Genomic DNA, 21,361 nt, shown 5'->3' with positions numbered 1-21,361 from the left:
AGTTTCTCTCTCTCTCAGGAGGACAGAAGGGCAGCAGTATAAGAATTCCTCCGTAAACACCCAGATTAATAATTTCTGGGTTCCTCCCCTGTAGTATAAACATCCTCCTTTGGTACTTGCAGGTGGCACCATCTTGCTCTCTTCCCACTGCTCTGAAGTAGGAGATGGAATGTTGAGCACTGGTGTGGCTATTACTCTACAAAACAGGAGTCTGCCCAATATAGTAACTACGTATTTGCTTCTTGGACAAAATAAATAAATGCATCTAATAAAAACTTGGTCTTCCCTGGTAGCTAAGTTGGTAAAGAATGTAACTGCAGTGTAGGAAACCCAGGTTCGATCCCTGGGTTGGGAAGATCATGGGGTCACAAAGAGTCATGTATGACTGAGAGACTAACACAGTTTCAATAAAAAACTTATCATTTTTTAAATTATAATTTAGGGGGGAAAAAGTCTCTTTGAAGACAAAGCTTCACTATACTTATTTTCAGGCAGATCAAGTCACCGCAGCAGTCAGTAAATGATCTTATTCAGCAAATAAAACACATTGATCTTTATCATTTTGTCATAAATATCTCAATACAATTAAAAGCTTGAATAGTTTAGTGTATCAAGGTAAGGTAGACTAAAGAAAAGCAAAAGAAAAGTTACTTACTTGATATTATCAAGACAGCCAGATTCAGGTTTCAGAATGGCAGTGTGATGAAACATTTTATATAAAGCAATCCCAAGGAAGATTACATTAAGCTGGAATGTAAAAGGTACTGTTATGTAGCATAACTGGAGTAGAAAAAAAAGTAAGTCTATTTTCTATGACAGATGAGTTGTTCTGGGAAATTAGCTCTCATAAAATAATTGGATCACAGATAATCATCTAGTCTTTTTGTAAAGGCAGCTTGGAAACTTGAGATACCAGAGGATTACAAAGCATTGATATGCCAAATGCAAATAGAAAATCAGCAGCAGTTGGAATGATGCTGTAGAACTATAAAACAATTCAAAGTCAAGTATATGTTTATAAAAAAGACAATATCTATTCCAGGTTGATATTATATCCACCCTCCAAACATGGACCTTAACTTATTGTTCAAATGCTGCATTACAAAACTAATATTCAAAATCATAATATTTGTGAATAGCTAGATCAAAAGGGTTATAAAATGCTGGTTAAATTCTCATGCTACAACAAACTAGAATTAAAGTAGTGGGCACCCCCAATGACATTTTTATATCACTGGACCAAGACAGACCATATGACTGCAAATAAAACAAAACAAACCACATGTTAAAATGCCCTTGTTACCTGCTTTGTTTATACTTCAGAACTTGGGGCAACCTTGTATTTTAAAATGATAAGCATAAATAATGATACCAACAATAGTATCTAAATTAGGATAAACAATTCATATTTGAAAGATACTATGCATTTAAAAATAAAAAAGAAAGCATGATTCCAGAATGTTTGCCTAACTTATTTGTCATTCTCAAGTAAAATCCTCTTAAATTTTAAAGTTTTTGAAATTTATATAAAAACAGAATTGGAAGGAACAGGAAGGTTATTTATTTATTTTTTTGCCACATTTCCAATTTGATTCCATTCATAATTCAAATTATCCAAATGAAAAAGAAAGAAAATGTACTACTGTCAAACAAAGTCATCACTGTTTAAAACCTATAAAACCAAATGGATTATGCTAGATCAGGTTCCTGAGGAGCTATAATAACTGCATAAACTTGTGCAAATGCATGTTTTCTGCTCCCGAGGGTTTTGATTAAGCATTTTACAATATAAAAGTAGACTAATGAGTGTCTAATTGCTTGAGTTATGTAGTGTCAAATAAATACATGCTTACCCCCAAATTAATCTATGTAAATTAAAGATAGCCAGCATAGGGAGAGTGAAAGTTTTATTTCTTGACCTGGGAAACACATAGTTAATTAGGAGTTCTCACCATAATTATCAAGGTCGCTGGTCCTATAAAACTCCAAATGAAGTAGGTGTCAAGTCGGAGCCAACATCTGCAATGAAACACAGGGAGAGAAGGCATTCAAAGACTGGCTATGGGACATACATCAAGAGTGAGTGAGTGACAGAGAAGAATGTGAGCTGCAAAGCATTCCACTGGGAGACAGGAAATATTACACTGCTTGTTCATTTAAATGCTGAATTATGTGCCCAATTTCTGACAGCACTATTGATGGAATAAGATAATTACCCCTGGAGGAAGCAGGAATAAATGGCACTGGGCCTATTTGCTGGGGCCTTTTGTGTCTGTCACAGAAATCTTAAGAAAAGAAAGAAAGAAAGAGCCGTACATATAGCCATTAAGTCGAGTAGCTTTAAGCTATCCTTTTCTCTCCAATTATGGTGCTACATAACCTGTCTATCAGCTGTCAGCTAAAGTGACATTTTCCTGTCAAGAAGATCTGAGGAGATTCAGTACAAAGAAGAAATAAATTTGGTATCAGAAGACTGAAGTTTAATTAGGTTGGGCAGCCAACCTTTGAGAGTTCTTGAGTCTTAAAAAGTGCATTGTTACTGCTAGTGCTTCTGAGGTTGCAAATGATCCTTAGCATTCCATGAAGTTGATTCATGACCCAAAAGTAAATTATTAATCACTTAATTTCAGTTACATTTAATACTCCCCCAATTCTTAAAGCCTTTGGGAAATTACATTTTCTTTCTTCAGGATGACAGGAAGACAAAATGGAAGTGACTATTATGAGAAAGATTAATGTAAATCTTGAATAAATTACCTTTGATGTTAAAAATCATATCTTAAATTATTTGCCATGTGGATATATTTGAAGCATAATTAAAAAAAAAACAAACTAGAAAATAGTTCAGTGGTGTGCTAAGCATTCTAAAACAGCATGTATGTTGTCTGAAGTATGTAAATATTTCTCATTATGTAACTACTCATTAAATCTCAACAATAATGGAGAACCAGAAAAGCTATGAAGAAATTTATGTATGTCAATACAGCAACAAATTAAAAAAATTTTTCTATACATGTGATGAAATGTTATAAAGTAGTGAAGAGTAAGGGTCTTTATATGTCAGTAAAATAGATCACAGGAACAAAGTTTAGTGAAAAACTAAAGTGATATATCTATATGAACTATAATATTCATATTTTGACAGATATATTTAAATATGAATGCAATTTTTTAAATTATTTGGGAAAAAATCACCAAACTCAGGTTAGTGATTGCCTCTCATATGGGTGTACAGAGGACTAGAAATGCACAAAAGAGGTGTTAGCTATATGCTTCATTTTTCAAATTCCTGAAAGCTACCTGCCAAAATACTAACAGTTTTATCATCTGAGCAATAGGGCCAGTGAGGTTTATTATTTTTTTTTCTTTTTACTTTTAAGTAACTTAAATTTTTTATAAAGGTTAAAAGTTAGATTTTTTAAGTAAAGAAATAATCAAATGCCCTGAAAAAACCTGATTTTAAAACAAGAAAATTGGGCTTTATTCTATAAAGTAAAATATTTGCAAAATAATTTACACTGGGATATATTTGCAGTCCAATAAGAAACTGACTACAAGTTCATCTTTTTACATAATTTTTCTTCATTCACAATAAACATAATAATCATATTTGAAAAAATGTTAGAGAAGCAATCAATACTCAAACTACTAAGCCATTAATTTGTTTGAGTACTTAGTAAACTTTTTATTGTGCTGTTGTTAACAAAGTTTGGCCATGGAAAAATAAAAGTGTGGTATTGGCAATAAGCAGAAACAAACCAGAGAACTCAACGGTTGAAATACGAACACTGTCTTCATTCTGACTGTAGGCTAGTTTGTCACCCCTCTAATAATGAGTTTGTGTGTGTTGCCAGGAGACCAAAGCAGAGGAAATATCCATGGGTCTTTCAGGGTTTTCAACAAGGATTATATTTTCCCACAAATTAAGATCAATAAAGGACAAAGCATGAATATTTTCCCAGATTAAAACATACATAAGCACACGTGCACACACACACATATACACACAGACACAGAGTCCAAGAATGTTGCTAAAAAGCCAGGCTCCTCTGTCCATGGGATTCCCCAGGAAAGAATACTGGACAGGGTTGCTATTTCCTTCTCCAAGGGGTCTTCCCAAGCCAGGGATTGAACCCAGGTCTCCTGCATTGCAGGCAGATATTTTACCATCTGAGTTACCAGGGAAGACCTCTGAAATTATAGCAGCATGATATTCTAACAGCACATTTAAGAATGCCTGTTATTAGTATAGCCCCTGTTCATGTGGAGGTCAAACAAGTTTTTGAGAGTTAATCTGAGAACCAAAACACATTCTCTGCAAATTTTTTCAAAGAGAAATGTATTTCGAGGATTTCTGAGAACAGTTACTGCACAGGTTAAGTATAGTAGTTTTAATTACAATATTGCAGAGTATCTTGGATTAAGTAGGAAATTTAAAAAACTTTACATAATCTCACCAAATGTGTTGTTAAAATAACATATTAAATTTTAGTCTTACAAAACTTTTATACTTTTTTGAAAAAAATGTCTTCTCTACTTAGCAAATGCTTTGTTTGGAAATAGATGTGCTTTTGGCATAGTGATCTCTAAATGTAGAAGTGAAATTACTTTAGAAGTTTTCTTTGGGGAGGAGGGTAAAAAAAATTCTTCAATATCTATTTGGTATAAATAAAATTACTATATAAGTGTTATTTTAAATTTTTTTGAAAGAAAATTCTTCAATGTCTTTTCAGTACAATAGATTTAAATTCCCTGGAGAACTAAACAGCGAATGAGGCAATATGAAAGACTTAACATGTGCTGAATAAATCATCCATCCCTAAGGGCTGCCTGGGCCTGACTATCTTCTGGAAGGCAATGTGGCAAGAATTCCTTTTCTAATTCAATTGCCATATGGCCATACCTGCTGTTTCTGGCTGCACGCTGGCTTTCTCAAAAGTTTCTGTATTTCCTCTCTTTCTCATTAACTATCTCAAAAGTTTGTGTGATTTGTGCCCTGAGTTTCCTATGCCAGTGTTGAAAGAACTCACCCTGGCTTTAAGGTCAGGGAGAATACAGACATCTCTCAGTATCCATGGGAATTGGTTCTAGGACCCCAAACCCTCAATCCACAGATGCTCAGGTCCCTTACAGCTGGTCCTCCTTTTTCATAGATGCTGAACCCATGGATCTGGAAGGCCAGCTGTATTATGTGGGTGTTTTTACATGCCTGGACACATACAGTCCACCTCATAGTATTCCAAAAGTCTAGACAATTCAATGTCACTTAGATACAATGTAAAACCATTAATTAAGGAAAGACAAATGTTAAAGGAACAATGTATGGCACTAAACACATTAAAGTCTAGTTTGCAAATGACTGCATAGATCTGCCACTGAAAAATATGATTTATCTGAAAATTTCCTTTATTCACTAAGCATCATTTAATTTGTGAAATTGTTAATTTTGTACTTAGTCACTCAATCATGTCCAACTCTTTGTGACCCCACGGACTGTAGCCAACCAGGCTCCTTCGTCCATGGGGATTCTCTAGGCAAGAATACTGGAGTGGGTTGCCATGCCTTCCTCCAGGGGATCTTCCCAACCCAGGGACTGAATCCAGGTCTCCTGCATTGCATGCAGATTCTTTACCATCTGAGCCACCAGGAAGCCACTTTTGTTTAATTTTTAAGATTATATCAATTCTTTTCTAACGAACTTCTGTCATTTATATATAATCTGTACATTAGGTTTATAGCAGTACTATAACGAGAGAGATAATCCGCTGTTGAAAGAGCAAGTGTATTCTGATGACACAACATGCTTATTTGACTCAAGTTTGGAAAACCTTGTAAGACCAGATATATCCTGTAATTAAAAGAGAACTTGTCACAAACCATAAACTTTGACTTTTCCTCCCATGTACCTATACAAAGATGTCATCAAATTTTTGTAGCAATTTTAAAAAATTATAAAATCAGCATATATTGCTAAATATTTGAAAAAGTCTTACTACATTAATTCAAGTTTATTGGTTTAATATGCTAAAGAAGTAATGCTAATTTACATAGCTAAATTATCATTTTCTTCTAGAACTGTCTTCTTCCAAAATATAAGAAACATTTGCAAATTACATGATAATTTGGCCACCTCATGCAAAGAGTTGACTCATTGGAAAAGACTCTGATGCTGGGAGGAATTGGGAGCAGGAGGAGAAGGGGACGACAGAGGATGAGATGGCTGGATGGCATCACTGACTCAATGGACGTGAGTCTGAGTGAACTCCGGGAGTTGGTGATGGACAGGGAGGGCTGGCGTGCTGTGATTCATGGGATCGCAAAGAGTCGGACACGACTGAGCGACTGAACTGAACTGAACTGACAGGTATTGATATCTGGATCAGTCTCACATAAAAATATCAATTACCAATCCAGCAAGTACTACCTTAAAGTTTACCCAGAAAACAGAAAAATAAAAATAATGAAACAAATTCATTTCTCAAAACAAGACCAGAGAAAACCATACTTCTAAAGCTAATTCTCTTCTACTAAAATATTCCTCACTGGTTTTCTTTTACTCTTTGCAACCCCATGGACTATATAGTCCATGGACTTCTCCAGGCCAGAATACTGGAGTGGGTAGCTTTTCCCTTCTCCAGGGGATTTTCCCAACCCAGGAATCGAACAGAATCTCCTGCATCACAGGCAGATTCATTACCAACTGAGCTATGAGGGAAGCCCTTCTTTCACAAGAAAAACGGTACTGAAGAATTTATTTACAGGGCAACAATGAAGAAACAGATGTAGAGAAGAGACTTATGGACACTGGGCAAGGGGAGGGGAGGAGAGGATGAGATGTATGGAAAGAGAAACATGGAAACTTACATTACCATGTGTAAAACAGATAGCCAACAGGAATTTGGGAATTTGCCGTATAGCTCAGGAAACTCAAACAGGGGCTCTGTAACAACCTAGAGGGGTGGGATGGGGAGAGAGATGGGAAGGAGTTCCAAAACGGAGGGGATATATGTATACCTATGGCTGATTCATGATGAGTTTAATAGAAAACAGCAAAATTTTGTAAAGCAATTATCCTTCAATAAAAAATAAATTAATGAACACACACACACAAAAACATGAATGATTCTGTGTTTAGAAAAATGGTAAAACCAATTGCCCAATATATATAAATGTTACCAAAAACATATGACTTATAATGCTTTTAGAATCCAGAAACACTGCATTAGTACAGTTCCTTATTCAAAGTTACCATGTTTAATACAGTGCCGCTTAATTAAGAGGCCATGGTGCACTGTATTTTTTTGCCTATTTATTCACTTTTATCAAAGTAGACATCTAACTATGAACCATTTTTTTGAAGTAATGTAAATTAACAATGGTATTTGCTTCATTTTCTGCAAACTCTAAATCACAGACAAAACTGCCCTTGATGAAGTATTAAATGTAACCAGTAAACAATCTTCGCTACTGGTAGATCATAAACTTTACATGGTCTCATCATATCAGGTTGTTTATGAAAGTTTGTAAAGTACATATTTGTCTTTTTTCTGTAACATATGCAGATCTCTGTATATTTGTACTACATATATCTGGCAAGATTGAGAGAGAAAAGAAGGAATAAGGAGAATTGAAGGAAGAAAGGAGAGAAGAGGAAAAAGGACAGATATATACTTCAAGCATAAATCTAGTTCTAAGCTTACTGAATAATACACCTGCTAAGGATTTTTTTAATGTAATTTATATCACAATACACTGTTCCATCTAAACTTGAAATACTTTGCAAGTGCATAAACTGGAAAATAGATTGGCAGAGTGATGTAGGAATAGAATGTGATCCACTGGTACTCCAGATTAGCATCTGTAGTTCAGCTCTACTTTTGCATCTGATACATCTCATACACCAAATATAGGTTATGTTGTCTTCATATACCCAATATGCACTTATTTTTTAAAAATAAGTGATTCATTATTTCTTCAGCAAAATACATCCTATAACTTTATGGTGGACTACAAAGGTAAGAAAAGTGCTATTATAATTTATTAATAGTAAATACTGGAATAATCCCTATAGTCCCATGTTGCTTAAATTAACAGGAGGCAGTAGCATAAGAATTGCAATCATTACTTTTATAAATGGATGCTTTTAATAAAATTTATTTTGCAATTAAAACTATGTTGCTAATCATAGTTTGTATCCCAGTTGAATAATAGCACCAGTAATATACAGTAAATGTTTATATATGCCAGATATTTTACATACACTCATTTGTTGCTGTTGTTGTCTAGCCACTAAGTCATGTTTGACTCTTTTGAGACCCCATGGATTGCAGCCTGCCGGGTTATTCTGTCCATGGGATTTCCCAGGGAAGAATACTGGAGTGGGTTTCCATTTCCTTCTCCAGGGGATCCTCTTGACCCAGGGATCAAACTTCCATCTCCTGAATTGGCAGGCAAATTCTTTACCACTGACTCACCAGGGAAGCCCACATGCACACATAATTAAATATTTATATATATATATATATATGCCCACACATACATACACATATGTACTTACTCATACACACACAATTTCAAATATTGCAGTAGTTTTGCAAGGTACTTATATAATAGCCCTCATATTACAAATTAGAAAATGAAACTAACTTGTTCACAGCCACATCACTCATAATTAGTTGAGCCTGAATTTGATTCTAGTCTACCTGACTCCAAAGTCCTTTAACCTAGTGTTTCTCAAAAAGAATAAACACACAAGATATAAAATAATAAAATCTAAGTTTTGTTGACAATTATAAATTCTAAATGATTAGATGATAAATGTATATGTTGCACATAAATCACAGATTGCCCAAGTAAAAATATTAGATCTTTGCAATTATAAATTGATCACTTGATAAGATATTATACTTCTTTGGTTCCAGTAAGAAGTTAAGTCCTACATTTGACATCAGTCACATTTTCTAAATAACAAGACAGTAGTCTTGATGTTCTGTGATAGAGCTGAATCTTTAAACAAACAAAAAAAAATATGCTGAATCCTAAATTCTTATATACTGCATACAGTGATAATCTCATGCTCAATGCAGGTTCCTGGGTGATGAAATGATGATATAATAAGCCCTCAGTCTCTGTAATTCATACATAAAGCATGCTCTTGGCTTTAACAACATAACATATAACACACAGAGCACTCCTCACACACATATTGAATGATTAGCTTGATATATGTCGATGATAAATACTGGTTCATTATCTACATTATCTCCCCCTGGCCAACTTAAAGTCAAACATGCCTGGTGACAACATATTCAATGAGGTAAATGCTTCATGTTAATGCAATATTAAAAGTAGGAATATTTTATATATAATAATATGATTAGATAAATATTTCAGATGAATATATAATGTTCTATGTGTAGGATGAAGTGCTTAGACATTGTAAATGTATTGAATAAACCTATGCATATAACTTTCAGATACTATCAAGGATAATGTTCCTTGGCTGGCTTCCTTCTTGAATGATAATATAATCCAGTATTTTAAAAATCAATAATCAATTTTCTGTTCAAATGATTATGCAGGTTAGAGAATGAAACTAAAATAAAGAAACTGGAGGGGGGATTTTAACTAGCAGAGGAGAGACTATGCTTTTTAGAGCTGTTGTTAAGCTTGCTAGGAAGACAAATCTAAGACTTAATAGATGATTTATAATAATTTTCAGATCATAAAATTGATTTCAATTATCTTTAAGAGCTCAGTTATGCTTCAAGAACTCAAGGATGTTCTGGTCCATTATAAATGTTCATGACCTAATCAACGTCTTTCAGAAACCTCTTACCAATTTTTGAACTTGCACTTTAATTCCTGGGCTATTCTCTGAGGTTTACTACTTCCCAGCACTCTCCCTTCTCCTCCTGTTGGAACCGACTTCCTTACAGCCCTTTTTCAATCTACCCATCACTTTAACCACTGCTTTTACTGCCCTAAACTTAGATTTCAAGGAAAGTGCTATAAAATATAAATGCATTTTTTTCCTTTGAATAAAAATTAACTGTTCAAACAGTTTACATTTGGGGAGGTAATACTGAGGTAAATAAAGTTTACAGGAACTGATTAGTTTCAGGTCATAAAATCAAACTATTTATCACAGAATTTCCACATCAGTTCTGTTTTAATTAAGTCAACTTTTTATCTTTTGACAGAATCATACCCAATGGCTTCACTGAATATCTATATAAATAGTAGTATGGATGCATGCCTGCATGCTAAGTCGCTTAAGTCATGTCTGACACTGTGTGATCCTATGGACTGTAGCCCGCCAGGCTTCTCTGTTCATGGATTCTCCAGGCAAGAATGCTGGAATAGGTTGCCATGCCCTCCTCCAAGGGACCTTCCCAAACCAGGGATCAAACCGGTGACTCCTGCATCTCGTGCATTACAGGTGGATTCTTTACTGCTGAGCCACTGGGAAAGCCCGAAATAACAGTATAAGAGAGATTAAAGGAAGATATAAAAGAAGACAGAAAATGGAAAAAATCCCATAGTTAGTACAATTTAGACCTGTGGTCTACTAGCTGAGGGTTTTTTTTTTTTTTTTTTTAACAATTGTATTGAAATTTTAATTTGATTTTCTAAGTGTCTTATAATTGTGACTAAATGTAATTCTAAGTAAATTGTCTCAAGAATAATGTCAACACAGATTAAAAGATTTCATTAAACACTATCATGAAATAATGAGATTCTCTTATAAACTTTGCAAATTGATGGCACACTAAGCAATTTCTCAAAATCAAATTATGTATGCTTTGTGTGTCAGTATGTGTTTTGTACATAATAATCAATTCAACAACTCTAATAACTTTCATAGAAAAACACATCATAATCCATCAGCCAGATGGAATATGATAGTTACCTCATCTGTATCAAAATAACATTTATTTAATCTACAAAAACAGTTTTGTCTCCAATTTTATCTCCTACCATTGATATGATTCTGTCTGTACTTTTTGGAAATTTAAGCTATTATTATTAAAGATTTCAGAAATAAAACCTCATGGCTACTATAATAAAATACATTAAGAACACTAAGATGAGAAAAAAAGAAAGAGAAACCTGTTATTTGGAATATTGTAATATATATTCAATGGTTTTATTCTAGATGTAATCAAGCAGTTGAAGCTAACAAGTAAAAATGCATGATAATAAAATTCCAAAAATAAGTAAAATAGACATCTAAGACAAAAATTTTACTGTATCAATTTTAATGACAATTTACAAAAAAATGTGTGACAATATGTCTTTGATTTCTGGCTAACTGCTGTTTATTATGACTGTGGACTTACATATTTGTACTAAAAACATCAATGTAGCATATAAGGAGGTAACATTGGCAAAAAAAACCCCCAAATAAACACTTAAGTATGATGAGCAGGAAGAAGGAAATGCCATTAGAAATAAAAGAAATAAGCAATAGTAACAGAAATGAGACAAAAAGACAAATTTAATAATAAGCTTGAAAACTTCCCTAAAACGGGGAATGAAATAATCACCCCAGTCCAAGAAACCCAGAGAGTCCCAAGGCAAAACACTCTAAGACACATATTAATCAAATTAACAAAGATCAAACACAAAGAACAAATATTAAAAGCAGCAAGGGAAAAACAACAAATAACACACAAGTGGATTCCCATAAGGATAACAGCTGATCTTTCAATAGAAACTCTTCAGTCCAGAAGGGAATGGCAAGACATACTTAAAGTGATGAAAGAAAATAACCTACAGTCCAGATTACTGTACCCAGCAAGGATCTCATTCAAATATGAAGGAGAAATCAAAAGCTTTCAGTTCAGTTCAGTCGCTCAGTCGTGTCCGACTCTTTGCCATCCCATGAATCGCAGCACGCCAGGCCTCCCTGTCTATCACCAACTCCCGGAGTTCACTCAGACTCACGTCCATCGAGTCAGTGATGCCATCCAGCCATCTCATCCTCTGTTGTCCCCTTTTCCTCCTGCCCCCAATCCCTCCCAGCATCAGAGTCTTTTCCAATGAATCAACTCTTCGCATGAGGTGGCCAAAGTACTGGAGTTTCAGCTTTAGCATCATTCCTTCCAAAGAAATCCCAGGGCTGATCTCCTTCAGAATGGACTGGTTGGATCTCCTTGCAGTCCAAGGGACTCTCAAGAGTCTTCTCCAACACCACAGTTCAAAAGCATCAATTCTTCGGTGCTCAGCCTTCTTCACAGTCCAACTTTCACATCCATACATGACCACAGGAAAAACCATAGCCTTGACTAGACGAACCTTTGTTGGCAAAGTAATGTCTCTGCTTTTGAATATGCTATCTAGGTTGGTCATAACTTTCCTTCCTAGGAGTAAGCGTCTTTTAATTTCATGGCTGCAGTTACCATCTGCAGTGATTTTAGAGCCCCCAAAAATAAAGTCTGATAAGAGAATTCAGCACCACCAAACCAGCTCTCCAACAAATGCTAAAGGATATTCTCTAGACAGGAAACACAAAAAGGATGTATAAACTCGAACCCAAAATAATCAAGTAAAGAGCAATGGGATCATACTTATAAATAATTATCCTTGAATGTAAATGGGTTGAATGCCCCAACCAAAAGACAAAGACTGGCTGAATGGATACAAAAACAAGACCCCTACATATGTTGTCTATAAGAGACCCACCTCAAAACAGGGGACACATACAGACTGAAAGTGAAGGGCTGGAAGAAGATACTCCACACAAATAGAGACCAAAATAAAGCAGGAGTAGCAATACTCTTATCAGATAAAATGGACTTTAAAACAAAGGCTGTGAAAAGAGACAAAGAAGGACACTACATAATGATCATAGGATCAATCCAAGAAGAAGATATAAAAATTATAAATATATATGCACCCAACATAGGAGCACTGCAATATGTAAGACAAATGCTAACAAGTATGAAAGGGGAAATTAACAATAACACAATAATAGTGGGAGACTTTAATACCCCACTCACACCTATGGATAGATCAACTAAACAGAAAATTAACAAGGAAACACAAACTTTAAATGATACAATAGACCAGTTAGACCTAATTGATATCTATAGGACATTTCACCCCAAAACAATGAATTTCACCTTTTTCTCAAGTGTGCATGGAACCTTCTCCAGGATAGATCACATCCTGGGCCATAAAGCTAGCCTTGGTAAATTAAAAAAAAAATTGAAATCATTCCAAGCATCTTTTCTGACCACAATGCAGTAAGATTAGATCTCAGTTACAGGAGAAAAACTATTAAAAATTCCAACATATGGAGGCTGAATAACACGCTGCTGAATAACCAACAAATCACAGAAGAAATAAAAAAAGAAATCAAAATACGCATAGAAACAAATGAAAATGAAAACACAACAACCCAAAACTTGTAGGACACTGTAAAAGCAGTGCTAAGGGGAAAGTTCATAGCAATATAGGCATACCTCAAGAAACAAGAAAAAAGTCAAATAAAAAACCTAATTCTACACCTATAGCAACTAGAAAAGGAAGAAATGAAGAACCCCAGGATTAGTAGAAGGAAAGAAATCTTAAAAATTAGGGCAGAAATAAATGTAAAAGAAACAAAAGAGACCATAGCAAAAATCAACAAAGCCAAATCCTTTGAAAGGATAAATAAAATTGACAAACCATTACCCAGACTTATCAAGAAACAAAGGGAGAAAAGTCAAATCAATAAAATTAGAAATGAAAATGAAGAGATCACAACAGGCAACACAGAAATACAAAAGATCATAAGAGACTACTGTCAGCAATTATATGCCAATAAAATGGACAATGTGGAAGAAATGGACAAATTCTTAGAAAAGTACAACTTTCCAAAACTGAACCAGGAAGAAATAGAAAATCTTAACAGACACATCACAAGCATGGAAATTGAAACTGTAATCAGAATTCTTCCAGCAAACAAAAGCCCAGGTCCAGATGGCTTCAAAGCTGAATTCTACCTAAAATTTAGAGAAGAGCTAACACCTATCCTACTCAAACTCTTCCAGAAAATTACAGAGGAAGGTAAACTTTCAAACTCATTCTATGAGGCCACCATCACCCTAATACCAAAACCTGACAAAGACCCCACAAAAAAAGAAAACTACAGGCCAATATCACTGATGAACATAGATGCAAAAATCCTTAACAAAATTCTAGCAATCAGAGTCCAACAACACATTAAAAAGATTATACACCATGACCAAGTGGGCTTTATCCCAGGGATGCAAGGATTCTTCAATATCCGCAAATCAATCAATGTAATACACCACATTAACAAATTGAAAAATAAAAACCATATGATTATCTCAATAGATGCAGAGAAAGCCTTTGACAACATTCAACATCCATGTATGATAAAAACTCTCCAGAAAGCAGGAGTAGAAGGAACATACCTCAACATAATAAAAACTATATATGACAAACCCACAACAAACATTATCCTCAATGGTGAAAAATTGAAAGCATTTCTCCTAAAGTCAGGAACAAGACAAGGGTGCCCACTTTCACCACTACTATTCAACATAGTTTTGGAAGTTTTGGCCACAGAAATCAGAGCAGAAAAAGAAATAGAAGGAATCCAAGTTGGAAAAGAAGAAGTAAAACTCTCACTGTTTGCAGATGACATGATCCTCTACATAGGAAACCTTAAAGACTCTGCCAGAAAATTACTATAGCTAATCAATGAATATAGTAAAGTTGCAGGATATAAAATCAACACACAGAAATCCCTTGCATTCCTATATACTAATAAAGAGAAAACAGAAAGAGAAATGAAGGAAACAATTCCATTCACCATTGCAACGAAAAGAATAAAATACTTAGGAATATATCTACCTAAAGAAACTAAAGACCTATATATAGAAAACTATAAAACACTGGTGAAAGAAATCAAAGAGGACACTAATAGATGGAAAAATATACCATGTTCATGGATTGGAAGAATCAATATAGTGAAAATGAGTATAATACCCAAAGCAATCTATAGATTTAATGCAATCCCTATCAAGCTACCAACAGTATTTTTCACAGAGCAGGAACAAATAATTTCACAATTTGTATGGAAATACAAAACACCTCGAATAGCCAAAGCAATCTTGAGAAAGAAGAATGGAACTGGAGGAATCAATCTGCCTGACTTCAGGCTCTACTACAAAGCCACAGTCATCAAGACAGTATGGTACTGGCACAAAGACAGAAATATAGATTAATGGAACAAAATAGAAAGCCCAGAGATAAATCCACGCATCTATGGACACCTTATCTTTGACAAAGGAGGCAAGAATATACAATGGAGAAAAGACAATCTCTTTAACAAGTGGTGCTGGGAAAACTGGTCAACCACTTGTAAAAGAATGAAACTGGAACGCTTTCTAACACCATACACAAAAATAAACTCAATGGATTAAAGATCTAAATGTAAGACCAGAAACTATAAAACTCCTAGAGGAGAACATAGGCAAAACACTCTCTGACATAAATCACAGAAGGATCCTCTATGACCCACCTCCCAGAATATTGGAAATAAAAGCAAAAATAAACAAATGGGACCTAATTAAAATTAAAAGCTTCTGCACAACAAAGGAAACCATAAGCAAGGTGAAAAGACAGCCTTCAGAATGGAAGAAAATAATAGCAAATGAAGCAACTGACAAACAACTAATCTCAAAAATATACAAGCAACTGCTACAGCTCAATTCCAGAAAAATAAACGACCCAATCAAAAAAATGGGCCAAAGAACTAAACAGAGATTTCTCCAAAGAAGACATACAGATGGCTAACAAACACATGAAAAGATGCTCAACATCACTCATTATCAGAGAAATGCAAATCAAAACCACAATGAGGTACCATTTCACACCAGTCAGAATGGCTGTGATCCAAAATTCTACAAGCAATAAATGCTAGAGAGGGTGTGGAGAAAAGGGAATCCTCTTACACTGTTGGTGGGAATGCAAACTAGTACAACCACTATGGAGAACATTGTGGAAATTCCTTAAAAAGCTGGAAATAGAACTGCCTTATGACCCAGCAATCCCACTGCTGGGCATACACACCGAGGAAACTAGAATTGAAAGAGACACGTGTACCCCAATGTTCATCACAGCTCTGTTTATAATAGCCAGGACATGGAAGCAACCTAGATGTCCATCAGAAGATGAATGGATAAGAAAGCAGTGGTACATATACACAATGGAGTATTACTCAGCCATTAAAAGGAATACGTTTGAATCAGTTCTAATGAGGTAGATGAAACTGGAGCCTATTATACAGAATCAAGTAAGCCAGAAAGAAAAACACCAATATAGTATACTAACGCATATATATGGAATTTAGAAAGATGGTAACGATAACCCTGTATGAGAGACAGCAAAAGAGACACTGATGTATGGAACAGTCTTTTGGACTCTGTGGGAGAGGGAGAGGGTGGGATGATTTGGGAGAATGGCATTGAAACATGTATAATATCATATAAGAAACGAATCACCAGTCCAAGTCGGATGTAGGGTACAGGATACTTGGGGCTGGTGCACTGGGATGACCCAGAGAGATGGTACGGGGAGGGATGTGGGAGGGGTGTTCAGGAAGGGGAACACATGTACACCCGTGGTGGATTCATGTTGATGTATGGCAAAATCAATTCAATATTGTAAAGTAATTGGCCTCCAATTAATATAAATAATTTAAAAAAATAATAAGCAATAAGATACATAATTCTATATACAGAAATTCTTCTGGTTGTATAGAAATTCTTTGCTTATATGTATTTTTAAACAATATCTTGATTAAACTCCCTAGAAAAACAGGTCTGTTCATTTCAGCTTATCAAGTACATACAAATGACTGAATAACATTTCTTTTTCAACACGTGCTTCTTCAAAGAGCAAAACAGAACTCTATAGACACTGGGCTAGATGAAGTCCCAAAGGGGTAAGTCAAAAATTTTTTTCCATGTATTTTGAAGGTCTGTCTCTGGACAATTTATTGAAAATATAAAAATGAGGCACTAACTGCTCTATGCCCACCTGTGATAGAGTTTTAGTACAATTTTCCCTATCCTTTTCTATACTTCTTTCATTTATCCATTATTTTATCTGTATCTGTTTTACTTCTCCTTGTTTTGGGAAAAATCATAATGGTGAAACTGAATTACCATTAAGGCTTGTTTCAAATCAGTGCCTGGGAAATAAATTAGCCTCTATTCTTACAAAGTAATAATGTCAGTAAATGAGAGCTTCCAGGTATGGTACAGGAAATTAAAGCAATGATACCCAAGGCTTTAACAAAGTCACAAGAGAATATATAGTATTGATTCTAAGAAAAGATAGATAACAAATAACTATGTCAGTCAATTTAATATATTAGAGTGGAAACATATTAATTAAAACAAAAATCCTATGATTTAAGGGCAATGTCTGCTAATGGGTTTCTTTCAGAAAGGATAAAAATATTCTAAAATTAGATAGTGGTGATGGATGCCTAACACTGAATATACTAAAAACAATGGAAGCATATTCTTTAAAAGGGTGAACTTTATGGCATGTAAATTATATCAATAAAAGATTTTAAATTAAATTCTATCATCTATCTAATCTCCATCTCCTAAAATGTCTTTACAGCAAAATATAGACAATAATTTTATCTAATCCTAATCTGGTCCATGATTGCCACCGAGATACACAAAATGACCTTAGATTTGACTACAATTCACAAGGTTTAGATTAAAAAATAATTACTACTAGCAATATTAGGCAAATGGTTTTATGTAGCCTGTCACTGTTCTCAATAAAAAATTCAACAGAAGTGATATGGTCTTCTTTTAAATACACTGTTGGTGCTTCTACACCAAAGCATGTTCTATTTTAACTATGCTCCTTGTAACTGTGGAGTCCTCTTGTCATTCCCTCCTGAATCTTCTCTTCTGGGAAATGAGCTGCTTTATTGCTAGCATATTGAGGCTGCTGACTGCTGGTGGAAAGTCATGAAATTTGGCTTATTAACTTCTGTATAAATTGATGTTATCTAACCTCATCTGGGCCTTCACTATTGCTTGGAAATCTTTTTATTAATATCTAATTGGCTCCTTAACACATTTTCCAAAGTGCTCATTTCAAAGCTTTTCAAATCTCCTGTCTTTTCAACATGACCTCACCTGCTCATTCAGCAAAGATCAGCATCTCCTACTTGATGGAAAAATTCCTCCACTTCCAAATTTATCTTACCTGTTATTTTCTTCACACCTCAGAAGACAGGGGTCATCTGACTATTTCAAAAACATCCTAGTTTTAGTGGAAATAAATCTGACTTATTTCATTACATGTCTGCCACCATCTACTTCTATCATCATGGGCAAGGCAATTTACCTGGCTCCTGATTTTTTCATCTGTAAAATTAATGCCTTGGACTAGGTGAATTCTAAGGCCACTTTCAGTACTGAATCAAGGTTTTTCTCATCTTATGTCTAATCTATGCTTTTCTATCCCCCTGGGACCTTTCCTTTTCATTCAGCCTATATATGTTGAATACAAATGAGGCACAAGATACTTTCTGTCTGCTAATCTCCTCTTTCCAACTTGATTCTTCACACCCTAGATGTTCTTGCACCTTCACTTTTAAGAATTCTTCATCACTGGTATCATAAATTAATATTTGTACTATTTCTCAATCAAATGTTTTCAAGCTGTAGTTAACACATGAAGATTCTACTCTATTGCCACTGACTTATCTCTTCACATCTTCCAATTTGGCTTCTGTTTCTAGCACTTTATCAAAATAGGACAAATGATTTTTCCTCCATGCTTACCCTACTTACATTATCTTGGACATAAAGTCCCACCTTGAAACTTTTTCTCACTTTCTCCATAGTTCAGAGGCTTTATTTTTCACCTCTCTTCATTCTCTATTTTTAATTTCCTTCCTCAATCTATGACTTAAATGTGAGTATTCATCAGAGATGTCTTGTTCTTCTTTCTAAACTTTCTTCTCTGAAAACTAATTAATTCTCAGGATCCCAGTTATTATAATGATGTGAATTACAGGAATATTTTTCACTGAATTTCTTTCCATAATTATGCTTAACATCTCTATGGGTATGTCTCACCAGTTTGAAGGTATGTTGAAAATAAAGGTCATCACTAGACCCCAGTAGCTACCCAGGGAAAAAAGAGAAACCACAAGTTGCCCCTGATCCTATAAGTCTACCTTTCTATTAATGGTATAAGTTACTTTCTAGTGACTAGAATTGATATGTCAGGAAGGAGACAAGGTTTCAGTGTCAGAGACTAAAGTCTCCTCTGAATACACATGTTTAACATAGCTAATTCTTGATTTGGCAAAAGTCTCAATGCTCTGAAAGATATTAAAAGTATCGTCCCTTTACAATTACTCAAGTTTGTGATGTAGATGTGGAATCTCGGAATACTATCTCTTTTTACATAATAACAAAAGTACAACCCATGAATTGAATTATCCTCATTTGCTTCTATAGTTCTGTCATTTATTGCTGTAAGGTGATATAAAGATCTTAGTTTCTGAGAAAATTCAAAGTTTCAATTTCAACTAGATTTAAAAAGAAGAGAAAAAAGGAAAGAAAACATAAACTCACACTTTATCAGTTCCATAACTCCTATAGTCTACAGCAGCTGACACAGCCACAATGAGGGCAGGCATCCCATAGCCAACCAGGTAGAAGTATTTCCTTCGTGAATGTTCACTCTCAAAAACCTCTACCAGCATGATATAGAGCTGCACTCCCTCCAGGAACATCCAGGTGAAGGCAGCCAAGAAGAAGAAATGCAATAGGGCAGCAAAAACTGCACAGGCAATCTAGGGAAAGGAACACATGAGTCAGTCAGATAACTATCAAATGAAGTTTCAATTGCCATAAAGTTAAAATAAATATTTATCAAGACTACAGTAGTAAAATAGGTCTGCAAAAGAATTGAGACAAGATTCTTAAAATTCATATACTTAATTCATATATTAAAACCTAATCAAATATAACCTATATTTAAAAATCATCAGTTCAGTTCAGTTCAGTCACTCAGTCGTGTCCGACTCTTTGCGACCCCATGGACTGCAGCATGCCAGGCCTCCCTGTTCAATGACAACTCCTAGAGTCTACTCAAACTCATATCCATTGAGTCAGTGATGCCATCTAACCATCTCATCCTCTGTCGTCCCCTTCTCCTCTTGTGTTCAATCTTTCCCAGCATCAAGGTCTTTTCAAATGATCCAGTTTTTCGCATCAGGTGGCCAAAGTAATTGAGTTTCAGTTTCAGCTTCAGCATCAGTCTTTCCAATGAATATTCAGGACTAATTTCCTTTAGGATGGACTGGCTGGATCTCCCTGAAGTCCAAGGGACTCTCAAGAGTCCTCTCCAACACCACAGCTCAAAAGCATCAATTCTCAGCGCTCAGCCTTCTTTATAGTCCAACTCTCACATCCATACATGACTAATGGAAAAACCATAGCTTTGACTAAACAGACTTTTGTTGGCAAAGTAATGTCTCTGCTTTTTAATATGCTGTTTAGGTTGGTCATAACTTTCTTCCAAGGAGCAAGCATCTTTTAATTTCATAGCTGCAGTCACATCTGCAGTGATTTTGGAGCCCCCAAAAATAAAGTCTGTCACTGTTTCCACTGTTTCTTCATCTATTTGCCATATTTAACATTTGATTAATAATATATATGGATGAAAGCAAAGCATTATAATAAGAAAAAAGTATAACATGTAAGAAAAGGTTCTAAGAAGATTCTATTGATAATTATACTAGAGATTAGTCTAAAGGTTTTAAAATAGATCTCACAAATTTTTTTCTTGGTCCTGTATAAATAATCCTGTATTTATTAACATACTAAATTCTTCAATGTAAATGAAGGAGAAACACTAAAACCAAGGAGAAAAATAGCCCAAAATAAAAATATAATAATTAAAATAGTTTATGAGATTATTACTTATTATTGTTTATTTCTTCCTTGCCTTGTTTCAGAAAGGATTTAAGCTGAATTGTGAAGTTTGTACTGCAAAGATGTAAAAGTAGATCTGGTAAAAATAAACTGTTCCATAAGTGCTTTCATTTTCTTATTTTTTGTGTTATTTTACTAAATGCTAGTCTACACAAGCTTGGTAAAAAAGGCAGTTGGACCTTACTCTGTCATATTTTCTAAGGTACTACAAGTTTCAGCTGACCATATATTAATTTTCTTATGTCTGTTTCTGAAATTCTCATTCTTCTGGAGGGGAAGTCTTTATTTTTTATGAGTCCTAAGTAAAATCTGTGGTTCCTATAAAAAAAAAGGCAACAAATTCATACAAATGATCTGAT

General features: G+C 34.7%; 1 protein-coding gene across 23 annotated transcripts in view; it reads right to left on the bottom strand.

Annotated features, from left to right (window-relative positions):
* ADGRL3 (adhesion G protein-coupled receptor L3) overlaps window positions 1–21,361 on the bottom strand; it is a 945,175-nt gene that overhangs the window by 96,396 nt on the left and 827,418 nt on the right. For all 23 annotated transcript variants that reach the window (XM_027544604.1, XM_027544589.1, XM_027544593.1 and 20 more), the window contains 3 exons: window positions 19,638–19,858; window positions 1,953–2,019; window positions 656–747 (listed from right to left, as the gene is read on the bottom strand). In XM_027544604.1, coding sequence (XP_027400405.1) covers window positions 656–747; window positions 1,953–2,019; window positions 19,638–19,858 — 380 coding nt within the window. The remainder of the gene's footprint in view (window positions 1–655; window positions 748–1,952; window positions 2,020–19,637; window positions 19,859–21,361) is intronic.

This window comes from Bos indicus x Bos taurus, chromosome 6 (assembly GCF_003369695.1).
Source record: "Bos indicus x Bos taurus breed Angus x Brahman F1 hybrid chromosome 6, Bos_hybrid_MaternalHap_v2.0, whole genome shotgun sequence".
In the NCBI taxonomy this organism is placed as follows: domain Eukaryota; kingdom Metazoa; phylum Chordata; class Mammalia; order Artiodactyla; family Bovidae; genus Bos; species Bos indicus x Bos taurus.
The sequence above is the reverse complement of the archived record's forward strand: the minus strand, read 5'-3'. Positions and strand labels throughout refer to the sequence as shown.